Below are 26,493 nucleotides of genomic sequence, written 5' to 3'. Positions count from 1 at the left end.
TGCTGCCATGGGGTAGGAAATCGCAAGCACCGCCATCAGCGAGCGAGCCTGCTCACAGGCCACGCCCACTTCCAAGGCCACGCCCCCCACGACTATATAAAGCACCGACGCCCAGACCTTCCCCAGAATCTGTACTCCTGAGGCACAGCCGGGAGCTCTGCTCAAAATTGTACCACTTTTTAAAACTTTGTGTGAATTGATTTTAAGAATTACGCACCTCTCCCTCACCTGCTAGGCTGGTCGGGGCACTCACCCTGTAAATAATTACCCGTGCAGCTGATCTGAACGCTGCCACGGGGTAGGAAATCGCAAGCACCGCCATCAGCGAGCGAGCCTGCTCACAGGCCACGCCCACTTCCAAGGCCACGCCCCCCCCATGCCCTTTTCCCGTATATAACTATGTGCAACACCCGGACGCGCAGCGGACGGGCGCAGCGGGCGCGCCTAAGGCAAGCCCGTCTGGGCCCATCCGGGCCCAGCCGGACCCAGGCCCAGGAACTCTGCCGGATTTGCCGCAGGATCGTGTGGTGTACACAATTGACATGCTTTGGGCCCTTTACCAGAAAAGGAATCAGGACTGTCGCTACGTCCACGCAGTTGGTAAACCTTTTGTCATCTGCACTCGCTGTAACCCAGCCGAACACTGCTCGGGAAAGCTGGGACTACAGATTGGCCTCCTTAACTGCCGCTCCCTCCCTAAACATGCGCATGAAATCGACTTGCTGATACGGGACCATGGCCTGGACGTTCTGTTCCTTACAGAAACTTGGCTTTCTGCTAGCACGGACTCGGATATTGTCAATGCCCTGTAGTGTAGTTCCTATTATCCCAATAGGCTCTGCGCATTGGAATAATATCTTCAATAGTATAGATCGAGGGCAGAGGTTAACTAGGTCTTCTACTGACGATATTAGATTAAAGTTTTTGGTTTTGCCAGCTAGCTCAGAGTTCACTAGAAACTTTCTCGAATAGGCAAGGAGGAGTTTAACTTCCCTGGATAGACAAGAAGGGATTTAGTTCTGACAACCATAGAACATGACAACTTTGCTCTCCCCCAATCAAGAGTGTATCTCTAGAGTCGTGTGAAAACAAAAGACAACTCATTTTACTCAGTCAGTACGTGCATTCTTAGTTTCACCAGTTTGTAGAGAAAAGGAAGAGACGGGCGTGTTCAATAAAAGATGTTATTTATTGATCAGTCTCTTTTCTCGTACAAGAGAAATGAATCGATATTATTGCGATACTTATGGTTAAGTAAAGTGCATACAATAAAAGCAGAAGTATAAAATAATACTGCAGAAGCATTGATATGGTTTCTAAGCCATATGATAGTTAAAATTGATAAAATAGATACATACATATATACATTTGACTAACCGTACTCAACTGGTGCTTCTAACCACGCCTACCCCAGTGTACCTGACCTAAGCCTAATACGTGGGCGGGAGTAGATAAGTAGCAGTTTAAGTTAAGTTTGTTTTGCCAAGTGACTGACTCAAGAATTCTCTGCAAGGGGTTGTTCAGTTCTGTACCTGAGATCTAGGATGGTTGAGGGCTGGTATCTCTCGTCTCTGGTCTTGATATTCCAGCTGCCTGCGAGGGCTGCTTGGAAGCGCCGGAGCTGGATTTCTCGGCAGGAGAAAAGCAGCGTCTCGTTCTCAGCGCGTCAGGAAGGCGGGGCAGCGCGTGTGGGCTTCGCTCTCTGCTGGGCTCCTCAGCGCGTCTCGCTGCTCCGATCTCGTCACCACCGCGTGTGTTTGCTTAAGGCAATGTCGGTAATATTTATACCTGTAAGGTGTCGAGATTGACGTAAGGGTGGACATGGATACGTCAATAAGGATGTCATACGAACGGGCTTGTTCGCACATTCTTTTGCTGAAGTTCTCGGTGAAATCAAAACAATGGCCGCAGGGATTTTCCCAGGTTGTCATAGGTTTGATTTGTTTTGAGAACTCCGTATGCCTTATCAGGGGCTGGAGAAATAGTGCTTGTCTAATTAGATGGCATGCGTTATTACCTAATCAGATAACACGTTTCTGTGCCGTGGTGTGGCTTAATCAGATAACGGTTTTGCACCGTGGGTCGGCTGCTAGTTAAGTATTAACCAGAACAGGGCCGGGAATAGGGGAATCGATACAGAACCTATAGGAATACATCACACCCACTCCACGCTGACTATGTCCATATTTACAAGATCTAGGCATAGCAAATACACTAGTAGAGCATGTGTATACCGTACCACCCCAAAATACATCCATATGCATTTTGAAACATGAAATATACGAAACGATATATATATACATTATATGCACTCAAGCAGTATATTAATGCTAAATATCACGCATATTCACACATCATAACTAATAAAATATGAAAATTACACATGAAATGGCTCTTTAAGACAGAAGAAAAAAAATGCGAGACCATTTCATCACAAAATAAAATATTATGAACAGGCTAGAGGGCAGCTAATGATTCTAAAGTTCCTAAAATAGAAAATTAGTTCTCTAAGAATAGTCTCTACTTTAAGCAGAAGATGAGTGTCCCGAAAAATTGTAAATAATTTTTGGGGCCGCTGAAAAATAATGTTCCGCTGTCCGTAAACTGGAGAAAATTGTTCATGATACTTTATTATCAAAGTTGAAGGCCAAATTCATGGTGTTGGGAACGCCGTGTGCTAGCCTGCTCAAAAGCCATTATTTCTGCTCTGGTGAGAACATCATATCATTTAGACTCTCGAAAAAGCTGTCAACAGCTTCCTGTGAAAGTTCCATTAACTCGGAAAAAGATGTTACCATGCATTCGTGAGCATGATTGCCTTCATTGATGTTTGGATCAGCATAGCTGACAGAAGGTCGTACCTGATCGATGCTGCTTTCATCTTGAACCTCACTACCCCTTAATCGTAGTGGTGAAGTCTCCACGAATGCCGTCATCAGGATTGGTAGCCGCTGGGGACAGCACAATGCATGAGCGGTGACCGGACCCAACAAAGTTTCTGCATCCATTGGCGCATCCGATTGTAGCGTCAGACAGGTGTCCAACACGCATTCTTCTCCACATAGCAAGCACCTTAATACAGGTAAAACACAGCTTTGCCACATTGGTCTAAATGAAAGAAACCAAGTCATGTTCAGGTCTCTAAGCCGGGACAGTCCAAGGATTTTAGATATCTGGTCCCGGTATCCAATGGCTAGGATTGTTTCTTCCCTTGTCGCAGGTGTTTTGTCTGTGACACGGTTTGCCATAGCGAAATAACAGGATCAAAAATAGGATTCCTGCCACTAGTCCCAAAAGGAGAGGAAGTCCACCAAAGACGGAATGGACAAAGTCTGGAAAAATACCCAGAATGGCTTTAAATGGTGTTAAAGCACCCGAAAACACTGTCTTAAATACATTTGAGACTCCACTGGTATCAGAAATATTTAAGATTTCGTTCAGGATTTCTGCGAAATGTATGGGGGAATTAGTTGATAACAATGAATGAATCTCTGCCGTTGTCCTTGCAACTTGGAGATCATACATTTCTTTTGATGACGTGAGCCTGGTCGGCGTCTGAAGGAGCACTGTTTTCATTCTGCTTAAAGTATCGACTCTAATGGAAGAAATTTTCAAATTCGGCCCTAACCTTGCCTCCCTGTCTGGCATTGCGCTGGGGAACAATACTCGTTCACAGCACATGACCTTCGCAGTCGTACTTATGAGATAAGCTACTCCGGGCACCAAGCTACAACATCTGCGGTCTACGATTATAATGTAACTCCCGTTCGATAGTCTCCTAAAGAATGGTTCTATTTGTGTCGCAGGTGTGCCTAGCTGGTGACATGAAAGGTTATATGAGGACCCTTCACAGGCTCCGTGTAAACTAATACCATTACTCAGAAGTGTACTGCTTAGTGACATGGCACAATTATTGCCACTAAGAAACACTTTCCGGCCTTTATTACTGACACAAGCATGTGAATAGGGCAAGTTCCATGTTGACTTAATGTGCCCTTTACCCAATTTTTCGTACATGCCAGCCTGTATATATTTTTGGCAGTATTGAAACCTGAAAGTAGATATTGGAATATTAATTATTCCATGTATTATCCACTCACTGACAGGTCGTTCTGACATTGTCAATGGTAATCTCTCGAGTTTCTCAATGCTCAGGATTGTATAATCAGCACCCTTCTGTGCCATACTGATTTGTTTATCAGTAAGGTTAAAGATATTGAACAGTGACGTTGTGTTGATTAAACGCCAAGGCACATAGCCTGAACGCAGATTCTGTAACGTCCAGCCAAGTTGTACAATAGAACGCAATTGGGACTGACCGTGTTGTAACAACAGTAAGTCTTGCGATATTATGTCGATTGCTGAAGACACAATGCTGTCCAAAGAGTATATTCTGGAGGACAGAGTCATTAACCCATTGTCCACTACAGAAAGTGATTTTTCCAAATTAATACGGTCAATTTCCCGTATTCTCTCTGATGTTTCAATTTGAGTTATTTTCCAGGCTTCGTTATAAGCTGCATATACAGAGGCTGCTATGAAGCGTTTTTGATGCTGTTTGCGTGGTCCCATAATGAAATCACGCAAGTCAGCACCATCAGTAAGTAAAGTTAGGTGTTGCTTAATTTCTGTCAGTGTGGATGTTTGTAGCCATTGAAGGCAGAGCTTGCCCACACTGTGCGTGGTAATTATCCCTGGGTGTTGTCTTTGGGAATATCTAGGGTCTGGCCTGGTCAATTTGAACCCCTGGATTTTGTTCAGGAATCTGTCTTGACAGTTATTAGTATCTGTGGGCCAGATCAACCACTTTTTCCAATCTGGATGTGTTCTGTTTTGGCTTAATATATGGTTTACGTCTATCTCCTCATCTGTCGAGCTATTACTGTTTATCGTTGGCTTGGGAATAGACGGTTTGTTTAAATCTTTGATTTTGGCTAGGCCAAGACAGGTAGTTTGTTGAATAGTGTCATTCAAAAATATCATTTGTTCTGGGATCATGCAGACTCTAAACAATGATTCTATACCTTGTACTTGCCATTCCTTTGTACCCCAAACACTTTTTACTTCAACATTTTTGTCCCAGTATTCAAAACCAAACGTACTCATTTGTTCAAAAAACGAGTCTGAATATATCAATTTAGTGTTTGTAAGCATGGTTTTTGTACCTGTCTTGTTTGATAATTTGAAATAAAACGTTTCTGCATTACTTGTGTTGAACCCTGAAAAATATGAATATTTGTCATAAAAGGTTCTTGAGCTACCTTTTGGAGGGGTTGTGCAGATTTATGCAGATAATGATTACTATAGTGATTATAGCAGAACATTTTATCATAATTAGATGAACCCTGCAAATAATCATGTTTTGAAATTTAGCAGACATCACTAGGTCAGACATCATATTATTAATGCTTTCCACGTCCCAATCATCAGCAACTGAGCTTGGTTTTACAAAGTCACTCAATGAGATCTTGATTTGGTGTGGATATTTCAGGATTTCAACCGGATCATAGATTTCATAATCAGTATTGTCCCATGCTACCCCACCGGGTATAGGATTGGCTGTGAAGTTGACTGAAGAAAGTTCTCTTTTCTCGACGTGTGAAGACGTGTGTGGTTTGAGGACCAAGTTGATTTTCTGGCTTGCTGTTTCCATTTTAGCATATTTTCCCTCAATGAAGTGTCCCAAACATAGTATCATGATGAGCCAAAGTATGAGGATAAGTGCACCTAAGGCCACCCAGAATTCAATCCATGGAGAAATCAGATAGGTTTCTTTCATTTGTTGAAAAAGTTCCTTAGCTTTGTCTTTAAAGGTTTTTGTTGATGTTTGTTCCTTTGATTCACTCAGGTTTTAAGATGAATCGCTGAAGTTGATGAAGTAACCGGATGCCGTTCTGTCTATTGTTCCAATAGTTTCAGGATTGATATTTGCTTTATCCGTGTGTTTTGTTGCAGCAGCATAGTCATTTATTACTTCATTGTCGATTGGTGTGTCTTTGCTAAATGTTTTTATTTGGGTTTGTAGAGGTTTAAGTTCCATAGCATTGTTGCATAGACCTTGTTGTTGTTCTTTTGCATTTCAAACGTGAGTAGACTCTTAGATTGAACCTCTGTGTTTGTAGCAAACCTTGGTGTTCTACTACTTATCGGGAGTCCACTTGGCCTACTGTTTGTTATCGGCCACATGATTGTGGTTTAACCAGGTCGATGGATACAACTCGGTTCTCCTTTTTACCAGCAAGGGGCGGTAGTACTACTGATCTTGTCCCGTTGATAGACAAGACAGGAACTGCTTTTCTGTAAGAAGGCCCAAATTCCTTCTTTACCGCGATCTTTTCTCTGACTAGATCCCCGACTTTTGGAATCCAGACAGGTCTTGCTGGGACAGGTGGTTTTTCTTCAGTGGTCGTTGGCTGTTGTTTCAACGTTATGTTGCTCAGGTCTTTCCTTGTTTCGTTTAAGTCCTGTAAAATAGCCAAACGATCTTTGATATCAAAGCTTTTTTCTTTAACCACTGAAGTCTGACTGTCAAGATCTAAGACCATCATTCTAGTTCCAAACAATAGTTCGTACGGACTGAATCCCCTCAGAGAATTTCTTGGCAGGTTATTTAGACTACGTTGGACACTTATTAGATGTTTGACCCACCCAGCTCCCGAACCTAATGCCTTCGCTGTTATAGATTGCTTTATGCCTTTGGTTTTTTCTTTACACCATCCCGTTCCCTCAGGTAGGAAGTGAGAAGAGTCCCGCTATGCTATGCTCATTTGGCAATGTTTTTCATACGCTTTAGGGCAAGAAGAAAAAACATTCAGCCAAACGTAGTATGCTTCTAGCGTATATGCCATTATAGACTCGCAAATCTTTTTCTAACAGTCCAGACGTCAGCCGAGTGCTGGGGTCTACATCACAAGTGGAAACTAGTCTTTATATGTTAATTGGACGCTTTAGTTTTTATTGTTGATCAATTCTGGAGTGAAACGCCATGCTAATATACCGTTTCTCTCGCTACTGCGATCTCTATTGCAGTCTGGGCAGTTCTTTACAAAGATGTGATGATGCAGGCTCATACCTGGCCACCAGTACACTGATTGTAATTCTTCCAGAGAATCTTTTTGTTTAAGGTGTCTGAGACCCTTACCCATATGTGCGTCTGCTATTAACAAACCTCTCCTGTCCATGTTTGGAATCACTCTGTCCCCCACTCCAGGGATTCGAGCAAAAGGAACGGAGTTTGCATCGATTATGTATGTATAATTGAGTGGATAGTTGATCGGTAGTGCTGAGCAGTCGCCTTTTGATGACGTTTTCACCGCCAGCATAGTTTCACCGTCAATGTGTTTTACTGTACGCTTTTTCTTGACTACGGAAGCCGATTCAGTTGCTCCGTTGTGGCTTTCTCAGCCAATGAATTCCCTCCAACGTGAACGCCATCACGCTGATGACTCACTGAATGTATCACGTGAGTTTTTGGTAGTTCTTTCTGTAAAAGAGCTACTTGTTCCCAAAGCACTTTTTGCTTTATTGTTGCACCTGTGTCATCTTTGTAACCGTTTTGAATCCATTTCTGTAAATCGTTATTGTATGATTTGACGCAGTAATACGAATCGCACACAATAAGTGTCGGGAATTCACGATCGGCATTATCTAGCGCCATTTTTAACGCTATTATTTCAGTTTGTTGTTCTGAATTATTTTCCACTGAGTGTGTTTTTGTAAGTAGAGGTCTTAATTTACCTCCGCGCCACACTTCTTTTACAATTTCGCATGTGGCCTTGTAAGCCAGCTCTCCCCAAACTGAGGGTTGAGCATGCCCGTCTGTATGTATTACACAGGCGTACTGTCGTAAAGGCAGAATGTAGATTGGCAGAGGGTATTTTATTTCATATTCTAGATATTTTAATTCCTTTAATTCTGGATCAAAGTAGTATTTTACATTGTCCGTTGCAATTGAATTCACCCATTGTATCCATTCTGGATTCAACGCTGTTTTTGGTAAATTACATGGGGTTGTTAATGCCTCAAAGGCTGACTCCGCTGTTCTGGCTGTGATATGTCTACCGTCGGCGTTGTATTTTTCTCTTGCTATAGCCGTTTGAACTGCATGAACAATATTGTCTTTAATACTGAACTTCTTTTCAGCTTCTGGGTACAAGTGTGATTTGTATGCAATTGGTACCTTTTCTCCCTCATTAGAGGTCAGGTATGTGAATCCGCATCTTCCTGGGATGACTCAAATCACAAGATTGCGTGAGTTATCACGTGTTTCTAATTTTGTTTTAATTAGCATGTCTGTTTGTAAAGATCTCAAAATTTCTGTGTGTTTTTGAGTCCAATTGATTCTTTTAAAATCTGGTTTTATTAGATCATAAAGTGGTTAGATCCTTTCTGCGTAATTTGCAATGTATGTTCTTCCGAAATTTAGGAAGCCTAGAATTGATTGTAAGTTTTTTAGTGTTCTAGGAGCTTGGAGTACTGCACATTTCTCTAGGAAATTGTCAGCCAGGCTTTTGCCTTCACTTGATAATTCATATCCTAAAAACAGGACTGTTAGATGGGCAATTCTTGATTTTTTAAAGTTGAATTTGTAACCCTCTGCTGCGAACCCAAGTATTATGGTGTTCACTCTCTTCAAGTGAGTATCCAAGTCATCATCTGTTAGGTAAATGTCGTCGACATATGATAATGCCTCGTCATCGTATGTTTGTAGTAATTCTGTTACTCTCTTTGAGAATAATCCTGGGCTATTCTTGTGCCCCTGGGGTAAACGGCAGAAACTTTTTTGTGAGCCATTTACCGAGAACGCAGTCAAATATCTGCTTTCTGGTGCTATATTTTGACAAAAGAATCCATTAGAGATGTCTAATGTTGTTTTGTATTTTTTGCGTACTATGTTATTCATTAGTGCAGCACTATGTGAGTTTTGCACTGCAAATGTTTTGCAACATGAGTTAAGGTGTCTGTAATCCAAAACTAGACGATATGAGTTGTCTGGTTTGGAGACAGGAAACAAAGGATTGTTCATTTGTGAGGTGCAAGTTTCAATCACCCCCTGGTATTCAAGTTGATCTAGGATCTCTTTTACCTGTTTTTTAGCTTCTTGCTTAATTGGGTACTGCCTCTGTGCAGTAGGTTGTGATTTTAACTGGATTTTGTGAGGAGGAGAGTCCTCATCCCATCCTACATGATTTTTATATAAAGCAGGAGCTTGAGCTACTGCCCACTTCCTAGCAAGTGTATATTTTTTATGAATTGGAATGTGATTTGAGAAGGCAGGCATAATTATTTCTTTGCCATGAGGGCACTCTCTGACGAACTCGGGTGGCCAGTCTTTTTTAGCTAGAAGGATGTCATAGCCCTGGGAGAGATTATCCCAAAATAGTCCCCTTATTTTTCTAGTCTTATCCCCCTCTATACGCAATGTAATTTCATATATTTTGTGAGGTTTGCTAACTCTGGTGTCGGCAGTTTCCACTTGAATATATTCATTCGTGTCCACTGTCTCCAGATGATTCATAAGGGCTTTGCGAGCTATGCTCACTTCTGCTGCGCTGTCTAGCATTGTCTGAGCCCATTCTCCGTTTTTCAGCTGTGTCCTCAGTATTCTCGGCATCTTTGATTACTTTAATACTGGCTACCTTCTTTTTTGGAAATTGTAACTTTTTATTCGGATGAGCAGGTTCCTTGTTTTTGGACTTGACGTGCTCTTCCCTGTGTTCTGATCGTCCTCTTCTTTCCGATTTCTGCGAGGAAGTCTGAAAAGATTGAGAGGGACGTGTATCATTATCTTGATATCTATCAGGTTTCTTTATATTATCCCTATTTCTAAGGTTGTATTTTTTCCCAGAGGGCTCACTTTGGGGAGACCTGCGTCCTTGGTTCGGAGATCTTTCTCTCCGCCGAGGAGACCTTCCTCTGGACTGGAATCTTTTTTCTTTAGGATTGGATTGTTTGTTTCCATCCCAGCTCTTTTTTTGAGTGTTTAAATTATCTTTAATAAATATCTTTTCAGGACTTTCAATCAGTTGATGTTTTACCGGTATTCCACCCAGACTATCTCTTCCTAGTTCTTCATAGGATTTCTCTATGATTCTGGCAATTTCAGTTGGTTGGTCTGCTATATCTGTCTCTTTTAACCTTTGGCGGATCGCCACGTTTGCTGCTTCTCCCTTTATGTTGGCTAATAATATTGCAGAGACCTGCTTGAAATCTTTCAGTAGTTTCATACCCAGAGTTAAAGCAGGTTCTGGACCATATTCATCTTGAATTTGTTTTAGCACATCTGGTATTACTGACATGGATGGTACACCATGTGTTTTTGTGTATATGGAAGCAAAGACTGTACCCCAGGTGTCACAGTCCTCCACGTGTGGTGCGATTCCCATTGGAAGACAGATAGTCAGAATCCTGTGTTTTTCTACCGGGGTGGTGTCTGGAAACACCGCCTCTATTTGAGTGATTTTTTGTGCTAGCCAGAAAGGTATTTGTTCCCGTTTTGCGGGTACTTTACCCAGACAGGACTGTATGTTCTGTGGTGTAATTTTATTTGTGTTACCCTGATGAGGGGTCAGCTGTGGAATTTTATTTGCTGGTTGGATTGTTGAAGTCCGCATTACATATTGGACTAATTGTCTATGTATTTTGATTAGTTGTTTTAGCTGTGCTAAAAGATCTGGTGCAGACATTTCTTCAATGTCTGGATGTGGTGTATATCCGGCTAGGACCGGCCACGTTGCTCCTGGTCTACCTAGTGGACCGAGCCTGGTGATGTGATTATTATGTTTTAGGGCGCCATTAAACAAGAGCAGGTGCTCTTGGAATTTGAGTGGTACTTCCACCTCCTCGAAAGGAGTGTAGGTATCCGGTGGTTCCTCTATTTTATAATAGTGGAACTCTTTTGTTACAGCGTTTGCTGCTGGAAAGTTTATCCATGAATAGAATACCTCTGTCTGCCGATATTCGTGTGCCTCAATTACGAATATGACTGTACCACCTCTCGATGTCAGTCCATTTTCTATAAGTTTTAAAGTTATAGATTTTCTTATGTTGACCGGGATGAGTTTTGCCTCCGGGTCATTTTGCAGCAGAGTATTGTCTGCTACTAGGAGTTCAGCTGCTATTCTAACTGTCTCCCTTTCTTCATCACTGTCTATCATTTTACCGACAGGAAGGTTATTCTGTTTGTTTGCAGATCAGGTTTCTATGGAAACAAACATTAGATGCACAATATTTTGGAACAGTGTATTCTTCAACGTTGAATAAACCAAGAACCATACATAGGAGTCTCCTCCTGCGAGGTTTGGCGGATATGACCTTTTACCCACTCCAGACGTCTTTGGAGTATTATGGGAAAAAAGGGGTTCTGTGTGAAAAAGCACGACTGAGTTACTCTAATGTCTTGCGTTAGTTTTATCGCCTATCCAAACGTTGGGCGCCATGTAGTGTAGTTCCTATTATCCCAATAGGCTCTGCGCATTGGAATAATATCTTCAATAGTATAGATCTAGGGCAGAGGTTAACTAGGTCTTCTACTGACGATATTAGACTTAAAGTTTTTGGTTTTGCCAGCTAGCTCAGAGTTCACTAGAAACTTTCTCGAATAGGCAAGGAGGAGTTTAACTTCCCTGGATAGACAAGAAGGGATTTAGTTTCTGACAACCATAGAACATGACAACTTTGCTCTCCCCCAATCAAGAGTGTATCTCTAGAGTCGTGTGAAAACAAAAGACAACTTATTTTACTCAGTCAGTACGTGCATTCTTAGTTTCACCAGTTTGTAGAGAAAAGGAAGAGACGGGCGTGTTCAATAAAAGATGTTATTTATTGATCAGTCTCTTTTCTCGTACAAGAGAAATGAATCGATATTATTGCGATACTTATGGTTAAGTAAAGTGCATACAATAAAAGCAGAAGTATAAAATAATACTGCAGAAGCATTGATATGGTTTCTAAGTCATATGATAGTTAAAATTGATAAAATAGATACATACATATATACATTTGACTAACCATACTCAACTGGTGCTTCTAACCACGCCTACCCCAGTGTACCTGACCTAAGCCTAATACGTGGGCGGGAGTAGATAAGTAGCAGTTTAAGTTAAGTTTGTTTTGCCAAGTGACTGACTCAAGAATTCTCTGCAAGGGGTTGTTCAGTTCTGTACCTGAGATCTAGAATGGTTGAGGGCTGGTATCTCTCGTCTCTGGTCTTGATATTCCAGCTGCCTGCGAGGGCTGCTTGGAAGCGCCGGAGCTGGATTTCTCGGCAGGAGAAAAGCAGTGTCTCGTTCTCAGCGCGTCAGGAAGGCGGGGCAGCGTGTGTGGGCTTCGCTCTCTGCTGGGCTCCTCAGCGCGTCTCGCTGCTCCGATCTCGTCACCACTGCGTGTGTTTGCTTAAGGCAATGTCGGTAATATTTATACCTGTAAGGTGTCGAGATTGACGTAAGGATGGACATGGATACGTCAATAAGGATGTCATACGAACGGGCTTGTTCGCACATTCTTTTGCTGAAGTTCTCGGTGAAATCAAAACAATGGCCGCAGGGATTTTCCCAGGTTGTCATAGGTTTGATTTGTTTTGAGAACTCCGTATGCCTTATCAGGGGCTGGAGGAATAGTGCTTGTCTAATTAGATGGCATGCGTTATTACCTAATCAGATAACACGTTTCTGTGCCGTGGTGTGGCTTAATCAGATAACGGTTTTGCACCGTGGGTCGGCTGCTAGTTAAGTATTAACCAGAACAGGGCCGGGAATAGGGGAATCGATACAGAACCTATAGGAATACATCACAGCCCTTCCCCCAGGCTATTTTATCCAAACCTTACATAGACCTAAAGGGAGAGGAGGGGGTCTGGCAATCATCCACAGAGAACACCTTGCCTGCCGGACTAGCAATGCCAACATTACTGACTGCGAAAGCTGTCATTTCACCCTTCAAATCTCCCCGGCACACTCCATCTCAGGACTGTTGATTTACCGCCCTCCGGGGACCCCAGGGAATTTCCTCAACGCCCTCACTGACTTGGTGTCAACAATTAGCCTCCTCCGCTTCGAACTTTCTCCTCGTGGGTGATCTCAACCTTCACCTTAATGACCCCACAGACTCCTTAGCTTCGGATCTCCTTCAGGACCTAAGGTCATTCAACATCCGACTGGTCAACAACGAACCCACCCATGATAAGGGTCACCTCCTGGACCCTGTTCTGACCAACATCGGGGATATTACCTCAGATCCTCCCATTCCTCTCCCGTGGTCAGATCACTTCCTGGTTCCCTTCTCCTGGCACCGTGCCATAGCACTCCCCCAACCCCCCAAAATCCGAGTGACGGGCCGACGTTGGCACAAGCTTGAACCGGTTGAATGAGCCAGCTTGCTCTCAGACTCCACACCTGTCCTCTCCACGGACCCGGCCACGGCCGACGAACAGTTCAACTCCTGGGTCACATCCTCACTGGATAAACTCCTCCCCAATACCACCACTCTTAAACATACGAAAAGAGTGGCTCCTGCTCCCTGGTACACTCCGGCACTCAAGTCTATGCGTCAGGAATGCAAGAGAACTGAACGCTCTTGGAGGAGGGACAAATCCAACGAAAATAAGGAAGTCTATCATACTGCATCACAAAACTATAAAACTGCCCTGCGCAAAACCAAAAGTCTATTCTTCCAAGAAAGAATAGAACACTCCACCAGTTCCAGTAAGGAATCCTTCACCATTTTAAAAGAACTCCTCAAAATCCCTGACCCGGGATCAAGAGACCCCCCAGACCCCAAAGCTGATGAGGAAAAGTGCTACAAGTTAGCCAATTTCTTCAAGGAGAAAATCCAAAAAATCCTCGACTCCATCCCATCTACGAGTCCGAGTGAGGAAAAAGAATCCAGCAACTCTCTTACCCCCCCATGTCTTACTTCCTGGGAACAAGTGACGGCAGAAGAGGTCGAAGACACGCTGCTAGTCATTAAAAGCGGATCTCCTAGGGATCCTGCTCCTTTACGTTTCCTCAAAAGGGTAGCACCCACGATCGCTCCCCTCCTCACCCACCTTATCAATGCCTCTCTCCAACAAGGAGTCGTCCCACCCAGCTGGAAGGCGGCAGTCGTCAAGGCACTACTAAAAAAACCTTCCCTCGACCCTGCCGACCTGGCAAACTATAGACCTATCTCCCTCCTCCCGGGAACCAGCAAAATCGCGGAAAAACTTGTGAAGAGAAAACTTTCACAATTCTTGGAGAACAACAACCGTCTAAAAAGCTCGCAGACGGGATTCCGCCCCGGGCAAGGCACCGACATCGCCCTTCTCATGGCGGTGGAGGAGGCCAGAGCACTCTTAGACGAAGGAGGGTCAGTGGCAGTGATCCTCCTCGACCTCAGTGCGGCCTTCGACACCGTCAACCACCAGCTCCTCATCCAACGACTTAGGAGTGTCGGTGTTGGAGGAACCGCTCTGTCCTGGATATCTTCCTTTCTGAGTCAACGCTCCTTTCAAATCTGGGAGAATAACACCTGCTCCTCCGACACTCCCCTCCAATGTGGCATGCCTCAGGGCTCCTCCCTGAGCCCCACATTATTTAACATATACATGTCCCCATTGGAGGAGGTTGTTTTCCCGTTCGGAGTGAGCATCGTTAGCTATGCCGACGACACACAGTTAGTGGTGTCCCTTTCTCATCCTAAACAACAACCTGTGGACCTTTACAACTGTCTGACACAGATACATAGGTGGATGAATAGATCGTCTCTGAAACTAAATGGGTCAAAGACTGACATTCTCCTCCTTGGTCAGAAGGGGCCCACTTCACTTCATAACATCTGGCCTCCTTGTTTAGGCTTGCTCCCAGATCCGAAACCGGAGGTAAAAAGCCTGGGTGTGTGGCTCGATAAGGAACTATCATTCACAACACAGGCAAATAAGGTAGCCGGGATGTGCTTTGGGCTACTCAGGTCAATTCGAAAGATCCTGCCCCTGCTCCCCCACAACTCCCAAAAACTGCTGATTCAAGGCCTGATTCTCTCTAGGCTTGACTTTAGTAATTCCATCTACTTAGGAGCCCCAGAGGCAACCTTGAACAAATTACAAAGGGTTCAAAACACAGCTGCCCGGATCCTCACTAATACCCCTGCCAGAGCCTCGGCCAAACCTGCTCTGAAGCGCCTTCATTGGCTTCCGGTGAGAGAACGGGTGATGTTCAAGGCCCTCTGTCTGGCACACAGATTGCTCCAAAACAATGGCCCCCCAAGCCTAAAAAAATTTATCAAACTATACAAAGCCCCTAGACCCCTCCGCTCCGACCATGAACATCTCATCATCACTCCCAGAGTCAAGAAGGCCCAAACAGGAGGCAGGCGCTTCTCGGTCCATACCGCACGCCTTTGGAACGCCCTACCTCGCTACCTGAGAACTGAACCCAACTACTTAAGGTTCAGGAAGCAATTGAAAACCCACCTCTTTCCTTAAACTGCCCTTCCCTGCTCCTGCTGACCCCCCAGTCGTACTGATCCTAGCGCTGGGATACCTACGGGTGACTACGCGCTCTATAAAATTAAATAATAATAATAATAATAATATATTCCAGCAGTATATCCCTAATCAGTACCATTTTGAGCCTCTTTACATAAGTGGTTTGCGACAACCCTGCAGTTTCGTGGGTGTCTGATCTACTGCTAATTTTAGAATTTCTGAGAGTTTGTTTTGAGTTGCAGACACATTTAGAAAGCCTAGGGCAGGTTTGCAGTCTACTTAATCCCTGGTGGAAAGTCTTTTCAATTTTTTCTTGATGGCTCATCTTCCAGTTAGGATAGGTGCTCCTCCTTGGAATTTGCCTCTTGAACTCTCTGTGTTCCATGCTCCTCCCTTAGAGTCTTTGCAGGATGTCTCTGAATGTTCTGTCCTTGAAGTCCCTATTACAAGAGGGAATCATGACTGCTAGGCATCCAGGTGAATTGTGTGCTTTAGTCATTGAGACTTCCTTTCTGGGAGTTTTGACCGGATTGTCTTGAGGACAATTCAGAAGTGGTTCTTCTATGTTTCATTGAAACCTGAGTCTCTTAAGCAACAGTTAATACAATCATTAGATGTTTGTAAAGCTGTCTCTGCTTATTTAGCTAACACAATTAACATCCATTGCTGTCACTGCTGACAATTTTTGTGACCTTTGGCAAAATTTCAGGCGTTATGTCCTTCTTCTGGAACACATCTGGTTGGCATGCCAAATCTCTGGTAGGAATCTGCTTGAATCTATCCAAGGATGTGCCACCGGTGGGATAACGGCTTCCTGGGCAGAAGCAAAAGTTGCACCTTCCAAATTATATTTATGTAGGAGCAACTTGGGCAATCATTTCACTTTTGTGAATCCTTATTGTTTGAAATTTAGTTCCCAAGATTAATTGTAATTTGCAACTAGTGTGTTATCAACTGTCTTCATGTTGAGTTTAATTGAGATACTGTCATCAAAAAGCACCAGGTGTTACATTTTGCTTCAGTGTATTGTACTTTCTTTCTAATACGTATACAATGTTGAAGGTGCTGTAAAGTCTTAGGTATGCACTCATAAGTAAAAAATGAGGACATGACATAGCATAAGGATGTAATATCCAGATTACTTATAGTAATCTCATCACTAAAATTCCTTCTTCCAAGGCTTTTGTTCCCATCCTGCCTCCGTTTGGCATGGCGTTTTTGCTGAGGCATTTGTATAGTAAGCAGGAGGAATTAAGGAAAGGGCGTCCTTTTATTGGCTCCAGCAGGGATTATGGGATAGTAAAAATAGTGTGAAAAATTATGCCATGCACAATGGGAGTGACTGCCACAGAGGTGGGGCTTCCTCATAAGAAAAAGTCAGATATAACGAAGAAGAAATTAGAATAATGAGATTACCAGTAAATAATTTGAATATTATCCCCTCATCTTTCTTCCTTCTCCACATTCTTTACATATGAGGGATATACATTTAGCACCATTGCCCTTGAATATGCAATCCTTAAATTTAGCAGAAAGGATCTCTTGCTGTGGATTTTATTTTCAACTATTAATTGTGAAGAGGGATGACTGTTTTAAATTCAGCTAGCCAATGTATGAGGTTCATACTTAGCTGCTACATTTTATGCAAATATATTGTTCTCTCTGATTAAACCATATTGATTCTTAAATCGTGTTATTTGTAGTGTGGCTCCATGTTAGAGAGTCATTACGGTTCCAAAGTGACTGTCAACAGAGTGGCACCGGTCATCCTTTTCTTATATATTTGACACATTGCCAAGGAGCTTACCAGTTGCCATGGAAAAGGATCCTAAAAATTCTGGGATGTATTCCAAATGGTAAACTTACAATTTTGTGTAGCTTTACAATTGTTTGCTATTCACAAAGGTATTCTACAAGAAGTATCTTTAAAACTGCAGAACCTCGGCACAATAATAGTTGGGACAGTCGTAGTGTGAGTTTACCTTTGGGAATCAGGCCCTCTGTATTTGCATGAAATAAAGGCATGCTGTTGTTTTATTCCTAGGGGGATACATTGGTCAGCTCTGAATAAAATATTTCAACATTATATCGGGGAAAATTTGCAAAGGCAATTTTGACAGTAAATGTGGGGTTATTGATAAAAATGCCTCCATTTACACCTAACATAAACATACAAACAGATTCCTGCAGGTGTATAGGTTTATTACTCCATACTTCTCTGCCACAAGTGATAGAAATCTACAGTAGTAAATCTCACGCAAGGAAGTTGGTGTTACAGGTCATGGTTAGCTTTGTAGGTTTGGGATCCCATCCAACTTCATCCATTTGTGGGCATTTTGAAATTTGTATCCGACTCTTTTCCATCATTGAAATAGTCAAATAATTACTACAGTCAAGGCCAAGAGTACCTTCCTTTCCAGAAGGGGAAGGGAACTGATGATGACCCCCAGATTTGGGGAAGATGTAAGGGAATAGCTTTATAATGGGGGAAATGTTGTTATCATCAGAGATCAAAAACAAAGGGAAAATGGGTGTATGCAAAGGGGGCTCCATTCATCATTTGATTAATTGAATGCTAGGTAGAATTAACCACAGCCATATGCCTTGAAACCTCAACATGCCAGTTGTCCAGTCATTCTACTAGGAATGTTTGTTAATACAATATGTTGGTAATCTGGCCTTGTACCTAGGCATACTTTTATGAGCAGCGATTTACAGCTTTTTGGGTACATTTCCCCCACTGTTTCCAAACATGAATGAGACAACTTCATTTTAGGGTCCTTCTTAAACTGAAGTCACTTCTTCCTGGGAACCTCAGGAACCAGTAGCCAACTCCAGCTCTTGATCATGAAAATGTAACCTCTACAGTTCTCTCCACCTCCTATGACTTTATGAGTTGAATGCATCTCAAGCAATGCACGCTCAGGAGAAAAGCTCTGTACAAATTGCTTACTCCTGGCACCCCCAAGTAATAGGGTCTTAGGCAATTCTGTGGTCCTGTTTTAATGATGCATTGGTCCTAGACATCAGATTCAAACACACAGGGGCCTATTCACAATAGTAGTTTGGAGTATATAAAGTAGTAATTTTGTAATACTTTCTATATTCTCCAAACTTCTGCAATTGCATTAAAATGGCAATATTCCTGGGGTAATCATATTTGTACAAATAGAACAGTCTGTGCACTCTTTGCGCTTACATTTCTTTGGGGGTTTTGGAGCCGACTCACAAAGGCATGTAACAGCGAGTAAAAGAGTATTCCCATATTACTACTCCCTATACTCACTACAGCTTGTGTGAATCTATCACATTTTGATTAGAAAGTGGTTGCTTCGAGAAACTGTTTTCATCAGTAAGTGTGACATTCTGTTCGACATTAAGAAGTGAAAACTGCATTTTTAGACCATCACACATACACACTGAAAAAGCCTTGTGAAGTGGACCCAAAGTGTGTATGAAATCGTTTGCATGTGGCTGGTTTGAAGCACTAGGAAGAGATCTCTACATATACATGCAATAAAGTTACTTAATTCACGACTCCCAGGGCTTTCGTCGTACCCACTAAGAATGGTCCCACAGTGGACCAACAGCTTCTTTGTATATCATGATTGAATTACGCTTTAAATATATATTGTGAGCGGTTTAATACTCATATAAAATAATATTGTTGAACTATTTACTATTTCTTTCTTCCCTGTTCCTAAATTTTATTTTTTGGCATTGGCGTCTCCTCCGCTATGACGGATGAGCATCGCCCCACTGCTTTTGAGCAGTGAAGTAAAGGAAATATAAAATGATAATAACTTATGTAATAATCAATTTTATGATTCCTTTGTGGGTTGGTGGGTGGACGGGGCTGCTCTGCCTTTGCAGCAGGTTAGGGAGGGATGGTTTGCCTATGGCTGTTTGGTCGGTCCTCTCGGGCCGCCCAAACCAGTCATGGGCACTTTCCCAGTTCTCCATGTAGGCTACATTACAGCCTGCGTGGAGAACAAGCCCAAGACCCCATTCCTTGGTTGTGGTCAACCCAGGTCGCTCAAAACCACAACGCTGAAATGCAGCTTTGTAATTGTTCAAACGAACCTTTGCTGTGCTTCCGGTGCCTCGGTCTGACGAGGAGAGCAGGAGCTGAGATGCAGGACTGGCGCAGCAAGGTAAGTGTTGCTTTTATTTTTTATTTTATTTTAACTTTTCCCCCAGCCCCCTTGTGCCCCTCCCCCCCATGCTGCCCTTCCGACCGCAAATAATGCTGGCCTCCACTGATTTTTGCCATCCTGTTGTTTTTCTCATTACACTACCTACCTGGTGAAAATACTGCTCTCTTACTCCTTTGCTTTCTGACATTTCTAGTTATACTTATATTTATGTGAAGCACAATACAAAACTTTGTATAACTGAATAGTACATTTAGATTTCTTTTTACACTGTTTCAGGGGAAACATTGGTATTAATATCACTAAACCATACGAAGAAGGTACCCCATGCGGCAAATGTCCAAACGATTGTGAAAACAAACTTTGCAGTAAGTACCTTAAAATTATTTTTTCAAAATTCCAGATATGAATATTTAAAGAAGAAGTCAAATATGTCTGCACCAATGAAGGAATACAGGCAAAGGATAAAAAGCAGCAAGCAGGATGGAGTATTAACTCATGCCTAGTTTTTCCTTGTGTGACCTACTGTATTTTGAATCCAATATATTTTTTAAGTGATTCTGTTCCATTCTAGATAAAAAAACAAACCCCAATGTCTACTGAAATTCTTTTTTTTGTCACATAAGCAAAATGTCAACAAGAATAACATTTATGTCTGTGTAAGCTTCAAAAAGGCACTTGTACACTGTGCTTACTACCAAACAGGTGTTTCAAATAATGTATCAAAATAGGATTTCCTAATTATGCTTCACTGAAATTGGATTTAAGAATTCTTTTTTAGCTATGTTATGCCCCCAATGAATACAACTTTTTATGTAAACAGTCCATAGAAAACAGGGTTTTTTGTTGGAGACATTTCATGGTGTCAGCAAAATATATTGGTCCCGATTAATTAATGGAAATTTCAGAGCAGAGGTCTCCACACATAGGCCTGATTCACAAACTGTATTTTGTAGTACCTAAATTAGTTCTACAATATTACTACTTAGTAGAAAATATTATTCGCTAACCTACAGGTGTTAATCTCAACCTCCACTTTTCTCTTGTCTTTGTTGTGCGCCATCCAAGATCATTTCTTTATTAGCCAGTGATGGGGCATAGACCTCTAAGAGTCTTATTGTGAGGTCACTTGTTTGAAGAAATTGGTGCAGCCACCTCCATTTGTTTCAATGTGAAGCCTTTTTATTTCTACATCACAGTGTTTATAGAGGTAGAGAGCCAATTCCCCTTTCTTGATGCGTCCAATGGCAAAGATTTGTCTTGGGAACCACTGAGATTGGAGTCTGTGGTGGTCCTGGTGAGTGAGATGTGTTTATTGTAAAAGTATGATGTCTCCTCTCATTTCCTTTAAAAGGGTGGCTCGGTGTTTTGACAGTGAGTTTGAGTCTTTGAAATTTGAGCAAATACCTTCATCACTTCCGGTGGTACAAGGAGTGTTGGATCTGATTGGGAAACTAGGATAATTTAACACGTTCTGGTGTTAAGGGCAGTTTGGGATACTGCATCTGGTGTGGATGTCAGTTGCGGGTTAGCCCCTCTACCAACCCTGAAAAAATGTAACACAGTATGAATTAAATTGACTCGGTAAGTAACATCCCAAAAATGTGAACAATCTTACTACTCTGAGATTGACAAGCTATCTTTGCAAACCAATCCTTTTAGGTTGACACTCCACAGCACGCACTGTGGTTACTTAAGGAATATGATGGGGGAACCATTCTCTTATGATGCTCTCTTTTAGAGTCCTGTACCTGTCTGAAGTGTGGGTTTAATCCCCCTGTTGTCAGAGCTTTGCTATAAGGACTTGCCATTCCCTTGCTGCATCTTCGGGAACCCTTGGTACTTTTTCCAGGCATCTCTTTGATTTTTTGGGACAAGTCTGGGTTGTGCTGACAGATTGTTAGTCTCTACGTCTAGTGATTGTCTGATCCCTGCTAACTCTTTTGCTTTAGTTAAAAAGCAGGTGTGTACCACTTTGCTTTGCCATTGGAACATTAGTCTTAAAGGATGTGCCCAACAGATGGAGATAGTCTGGGCTCTTAGTACAACCTTCATTGGTTTGAAATCTCTTTGTTTCTGTAAAGGCAAATGTGAAAGATCTTGAAAATGTGTATTTTAGTGTTGCCTAATGTATGAATTTCCTTATTATTCTGGCTGTCTCTATTATTCTCTTTTTAAATTGCTATTTTTGTATGCAAGTGAAATTGGGGGAGCATTGTACATAGTTCAATCGACAAGGGGATAGTACTCTGTGTGTTCTATCTAGTTCAATATTCCTTGGCATGTGAGGATTGAGAATACTGCAGGTTGCTCATGAATTTCTCAAGAATGTTTTCTTCCTTTCCTTGTAAGACCCCTCGTACCAATCCCCAATGCGTATTTTGTTCTGTCCGCATCTGCCCGCCAGATCTTACAAATATACCTCGAAGAGCAATGTTTTGTTCTTGCGGAATGATGATATCTTGTTTGATGAACTCCTGTTCTTCATCTCCAGTGTCTCTGTGCTCCTCCAGGGTAAAGACTATCTCCCTCAGGTCCTTGATGTCATTCTTTATTTGTACATTTCTTCCCTTAGGTCATCTTTCAGTCCTGTTAAGTTGCTTTTTCTTAATGCAAATAGGTGTTCCAAATATTGCCTGGTGATAAGGGGTTCAGGGAGTGGTGCCTTCCCATCATCATGCTGGTCCATCAAGTTACCACTGTGCTGATGTCTGGGGGACAAGATCTGGTCAATACACTCTTAGTGTTGTGGTCCTTCTTGCTTTTAGATGCCATTTCCTGCTGACTGTCGTTTGCTACCTTGCACCATGGTTTTGGGCTTCTGATTCTTTGTTCAAAAGTGACCTAAGCTGGAGGTTCCCACATCCAGGCCTGGCTGTGATAAATATCACTGGTATTGATGGGTATGTAAGGTCCAGTCTTTGTAAGAAGGTGTATGCCTATATTGTGTGTTTTAATTTCAGCTGGAAGGTTGAAGGCCATCATTTGGTCACTGGTAGAGCACTTTGGGAATGTCTGCTGTCAGACGTGGTGTAAATTATTGATGCTGGGCCACCTTCAGGCACGCTTGTGTAGAATCCAGACCTTGTGACAAGGAGTCTGAATAGCAACTGATTGCCTCTGGAAGGTTGTATCCCTGTGTTCAGTGTGAATGTGGTTGGGTCTCTTCCTTGCCCTCCTCCCCAGGGGCAGGAAGGGCTTTTTGAAATTACTGGCAAAAGGAGAAAGCTTGCATGTGGCCCCACGCCACACGATAGGTCCTGGCACAGCCTGTAGCAGGGCTCAAATATATGTTCACTCTTCTATACCTCTTGCAGGTGGTTGTCGTGAGGAAGAGGGTGCAGGCGGCCCACTGAGCCTACTTCAGGGCTGGTCGCCTTCTCCTCTTAGTCCAGCTCTTACAATCTCCTCATTAAGTAGGGAATAGGCAGGGACTGGGAATTTTTAAGGGATTTTAGTATCGAGGGAGGGGTGGCATTAAGGGGTAGTAAGGCTATTTTGGTTTAGAGAAGGGTAGAATTAAGGTATGAGTCAGTTTTTAGGGTTCATGGATTGGTAATATAAATGCATAGTAAGAGGTTGGCATGAATCAAGGAAGGGTGGTGCTATATAGTGCTACAGGGCAGTAAGGGATTGTAGATTTCAGGGAAGGATAGACATAAGGGGAATTAAAGTATTACTAGGTTTATGAAAGAGTAGTTGTAGAAGCCATGGTGAACCTGAGGAAACTATTGATAACTTTATTTTTCATAAAAGGTACCCAGGAGCAAAGGATATGGCAGGCAGTACAGGTAAGAATCAGAAACTGACTCCATTTAAAAATGTAACACTCTAAACAGAATTGGAACAGAACAGGCCTTGTGCTTCTCACGAGGTAAGAGTAGAAAGGAATACTATACTAACATGAGGTAGGTTACGTATAAAAACTTATAAAATAGAATAGGAGAATATCATACTTCTCCCCTCAATAAACGATAATAATAACAGTAACTACATCAGGAAGAAATTAAAATAAGATACAACAAGATAAAATCAAAGCTAATTAAAATAATCAAATTGATTAGGAACACATTTATTTCTTTAAGCCATTCTACATCAGAGTCAATATCATCCAAACAGGGCTCAATTATGGATTCAGGAGTGATTCAACTGGCATCCTCACCTGACTCCTCCGAACATCGAGATCCAACTCATCAGCACAAGACTTAAGATAAATTGAGCAACTTTCTTAGAAGGATGTCCATCGATACTTGAATCGGACTTTGCACAGGCAGCTGAAAAATAAGAAAATTGTGAGATAGACCCAGGATTACCATCATGAACATTCCCACCTACATCCTGGATACTCTATTTATCATAACCCTTCTTCCAAACCTTTGCTAACCTTTTTAACCTCCACCAAAAATTATTATTGTGTTTGGCTGAAGATTTGTACATCCCGATAATTATGAAAAATTTAGAAAACTTGGATTTTCCTTTATTAACATGGAAAGGTAATTTGATTTTAAAAATCACTTTCACAAGTGTAGGACTACAAGTTTTGCAACACCCATTTTAGGAGGCTTTTGAACTTGTTTGGAACATACAAGTTCACAGGCCTTATTATACATATCCTTATTTTGATAATGCCTAAATTTTCCTTTATCCATGAAGGCATACAATTTGACCGTGGAATCCTCCCTTTCAACAATGAAACAGTGGAGAACCTGTGAGGGAATGACGAGAAGAATATTTCGCCCAAATATTTTCAACAACAAAAATCTTCAGCTGGACTCTATTAGTTAAAGCATCCTGAATAGACTCAACAATGACTATTAAATCTCTCAACACGCCCATTCATATTGGAAGCATACAACGCTGTTCTTTCTATATTAATGCCTCTGGCTCTTAACATTGTTTCAGATACTTGGGAGGTAAACTGTACTCTATTGTCAGAAACAATGGAATCTGTTAACCCTTCGTTCTGAAAACATTATTTAAAATACTCAATGACCACTTTTATCGTGGGTTGAGAAATCCACTTACTCTACACCCAATTAAAAAAATAAGCAATTAGCACCAAACCATACAATTTCCCTCACTCTAATATTTTCATAGGGAACAAGTAAACAAAACAGCCAATGTTTCCCACAGTCTTCCTGGCAATTCAGGGGGAATGCATTTAACCCTATTGGTAATCAAGGATTGATCTGTATTAGAACAAGTGTAACATTGCTCTTCAAAAGAAATCATTTGAGAATCCATGTATGGCCACCAAATTAATTTTCTACATTTTTTTTGGTAATAGTCTCACTGAAAAGCCCTTCATGGCACTATTCACCAATGATTTGTCTAGGACTTTTAGGGGCAATAATACATATACCTTTCATAACAATACCATCCCCAACCGAAATGACACCTCTAACATTCCAAAAGACTTGCAGCCCAGAGTTTAAATGTTTCTCCTGTAGCCAACCTTTTTATTAAATTCCATTATTTGCAGCAGCTGCTGGTCTAGCTGAACACCTTCCAACCAGAATTCTTTAAACAACATTTTGTTCCATACTTCCAGAACATCATCAACAGATGCAACAACACACTTTTCAACAATTTCCAGGTTATCTATATGACACACAATCAGCTCCCACTTTTTACAATTGAGGAAATAATTAGCTGAAAAATTATATTCATACAGCTATGCATGTGCTGTTCCCATTAAGCAAAGCTAAAAGTAGCTTGTGATCAGGCTTTATGGAAAAACCCTGTCTTAAAGTCTTAAAGTGTTCAACACCCCATGCATAAGCCAAAGCCTCATGCTCTATTGTAGAAAATGTGCTTTCAGCCAAAGAAAATGGTCTGGATGCATATGCAATTGTTTTTTCAATATTGTGATCCTCCTGATTCAAGATTGCTCCCAACCTATCCAATCTAGCATCAACATAAAACAAATTGACTTTTAGTCAAATGAAGACAGAGGAGCAGCATTCACAATAGAGTACTTAATCTTTTCAAATGCGAGCTGATGTTCTTGCTCCCAAATAAACTTTTCACCTTTCTGTAGCAAAAATCAAAGCAGAGCAGCAATATGTGAAAACTTGTCTACAATTCTAGAGTATAACTCACATAACTCTAAAAATTATCTCAACTGATCTTTATCAGTTGGAGCAGGCATGGACTCAATGGACTGCAGCAAACTGGTTTAGGACATATACCTTTGCTAAAAATAACATTACCTCACCTTTATACTACCTGAATTAAAATGGTACACTTCTCTATTTGTAAGGTCATACCTTTCTCATGTAAAATCTGTAAAACAGAAGATCATCTAACAATGTGTGTTTCAACACTATCTGCAAAAATAAATATGTTATCCTGAAAAGCAATTACACCCTCAATTTCACTAAAGAGTGAAAACATAAGTTTGTGAAAAACAGATGCAGCTGACGCCAGGCCAAACATCATTCTTGTGCATCTAAAATTCCCATCCGGGGTAATGAAAGCAGTTAAATGTCTGCAATCCTCTTAAAATTCTATTTGGTGATAAGCAGACTTGAAATCAATACACATGAAACATGTTGCTCCATTAATCAGTGCAAGTAACTCTTGAATCTTTGGAAGGGGATGACCTACCACAACAATCTGTTTGTTAGATGTTAAACCCACACAAAATCTTGGAGTGCCAGATATTGTTTTGACTATTACTATAGCAGCAACCCACTCAGAAGCATCAACTGCTTCAATAACACCATCATCCTGTGGTTGTGTGAGTAATACATTATATTCTTTCCTGGCACTTAATAATAATAATAATAATAATAATCCACATTTGTATAGCGCACAATCACCCGTTAGGGTCTCTAGGCGCTGCGGGCCGTCGGGAAGATCAAGCAAGCTATTGCC

The 26,493-nt window shown here is 41.8% G+C and overlaps 1 protein-coding gene across 2 annotated transcripts in view; it reads left to right on the top strand.

The window, feature by feature from the left end:
* LOC144761974 (cysteine-rich secretory protein 2-like) overlaps positions 1 to 26,493 on the top strand; it is a 298,644-nt gene that overhangs the window by 246,499 nt on the left and 25,652 nt on the right. For both annotated transcript variants that reach the window (XM_078647144.1, XM_078647143.1), the window contains exon 7: positions 19,894 to 19,982. In XM_078647144.1, coding sequence (XP_078503270.1) covers positions 19,894 to 19,982 — 89 coding nt within the window. The remainder of the gene's footprint in view (positions 1 to 19,893; positions 19,983 to 26,493) is intronic.

The sequence above is a fragment of the Lissotriton helveticus genome, chromosome 6, assembly GCF_964261635.1.
Source record: "Lissotriton helveticus chromosome 6, aLisHel1.1, whole genome shotgun sequence".
NCBI classification, from domain to species: domain Eukaryota; kingdom Metazoa; phylum Chordata; class Amphibia; order Caudata; family Salamandridae; genus Lissotriton; species Lissotriton helveticus.
This window is presented reverse-complemented; position numbering and strand designations above follow the sequence as displayed.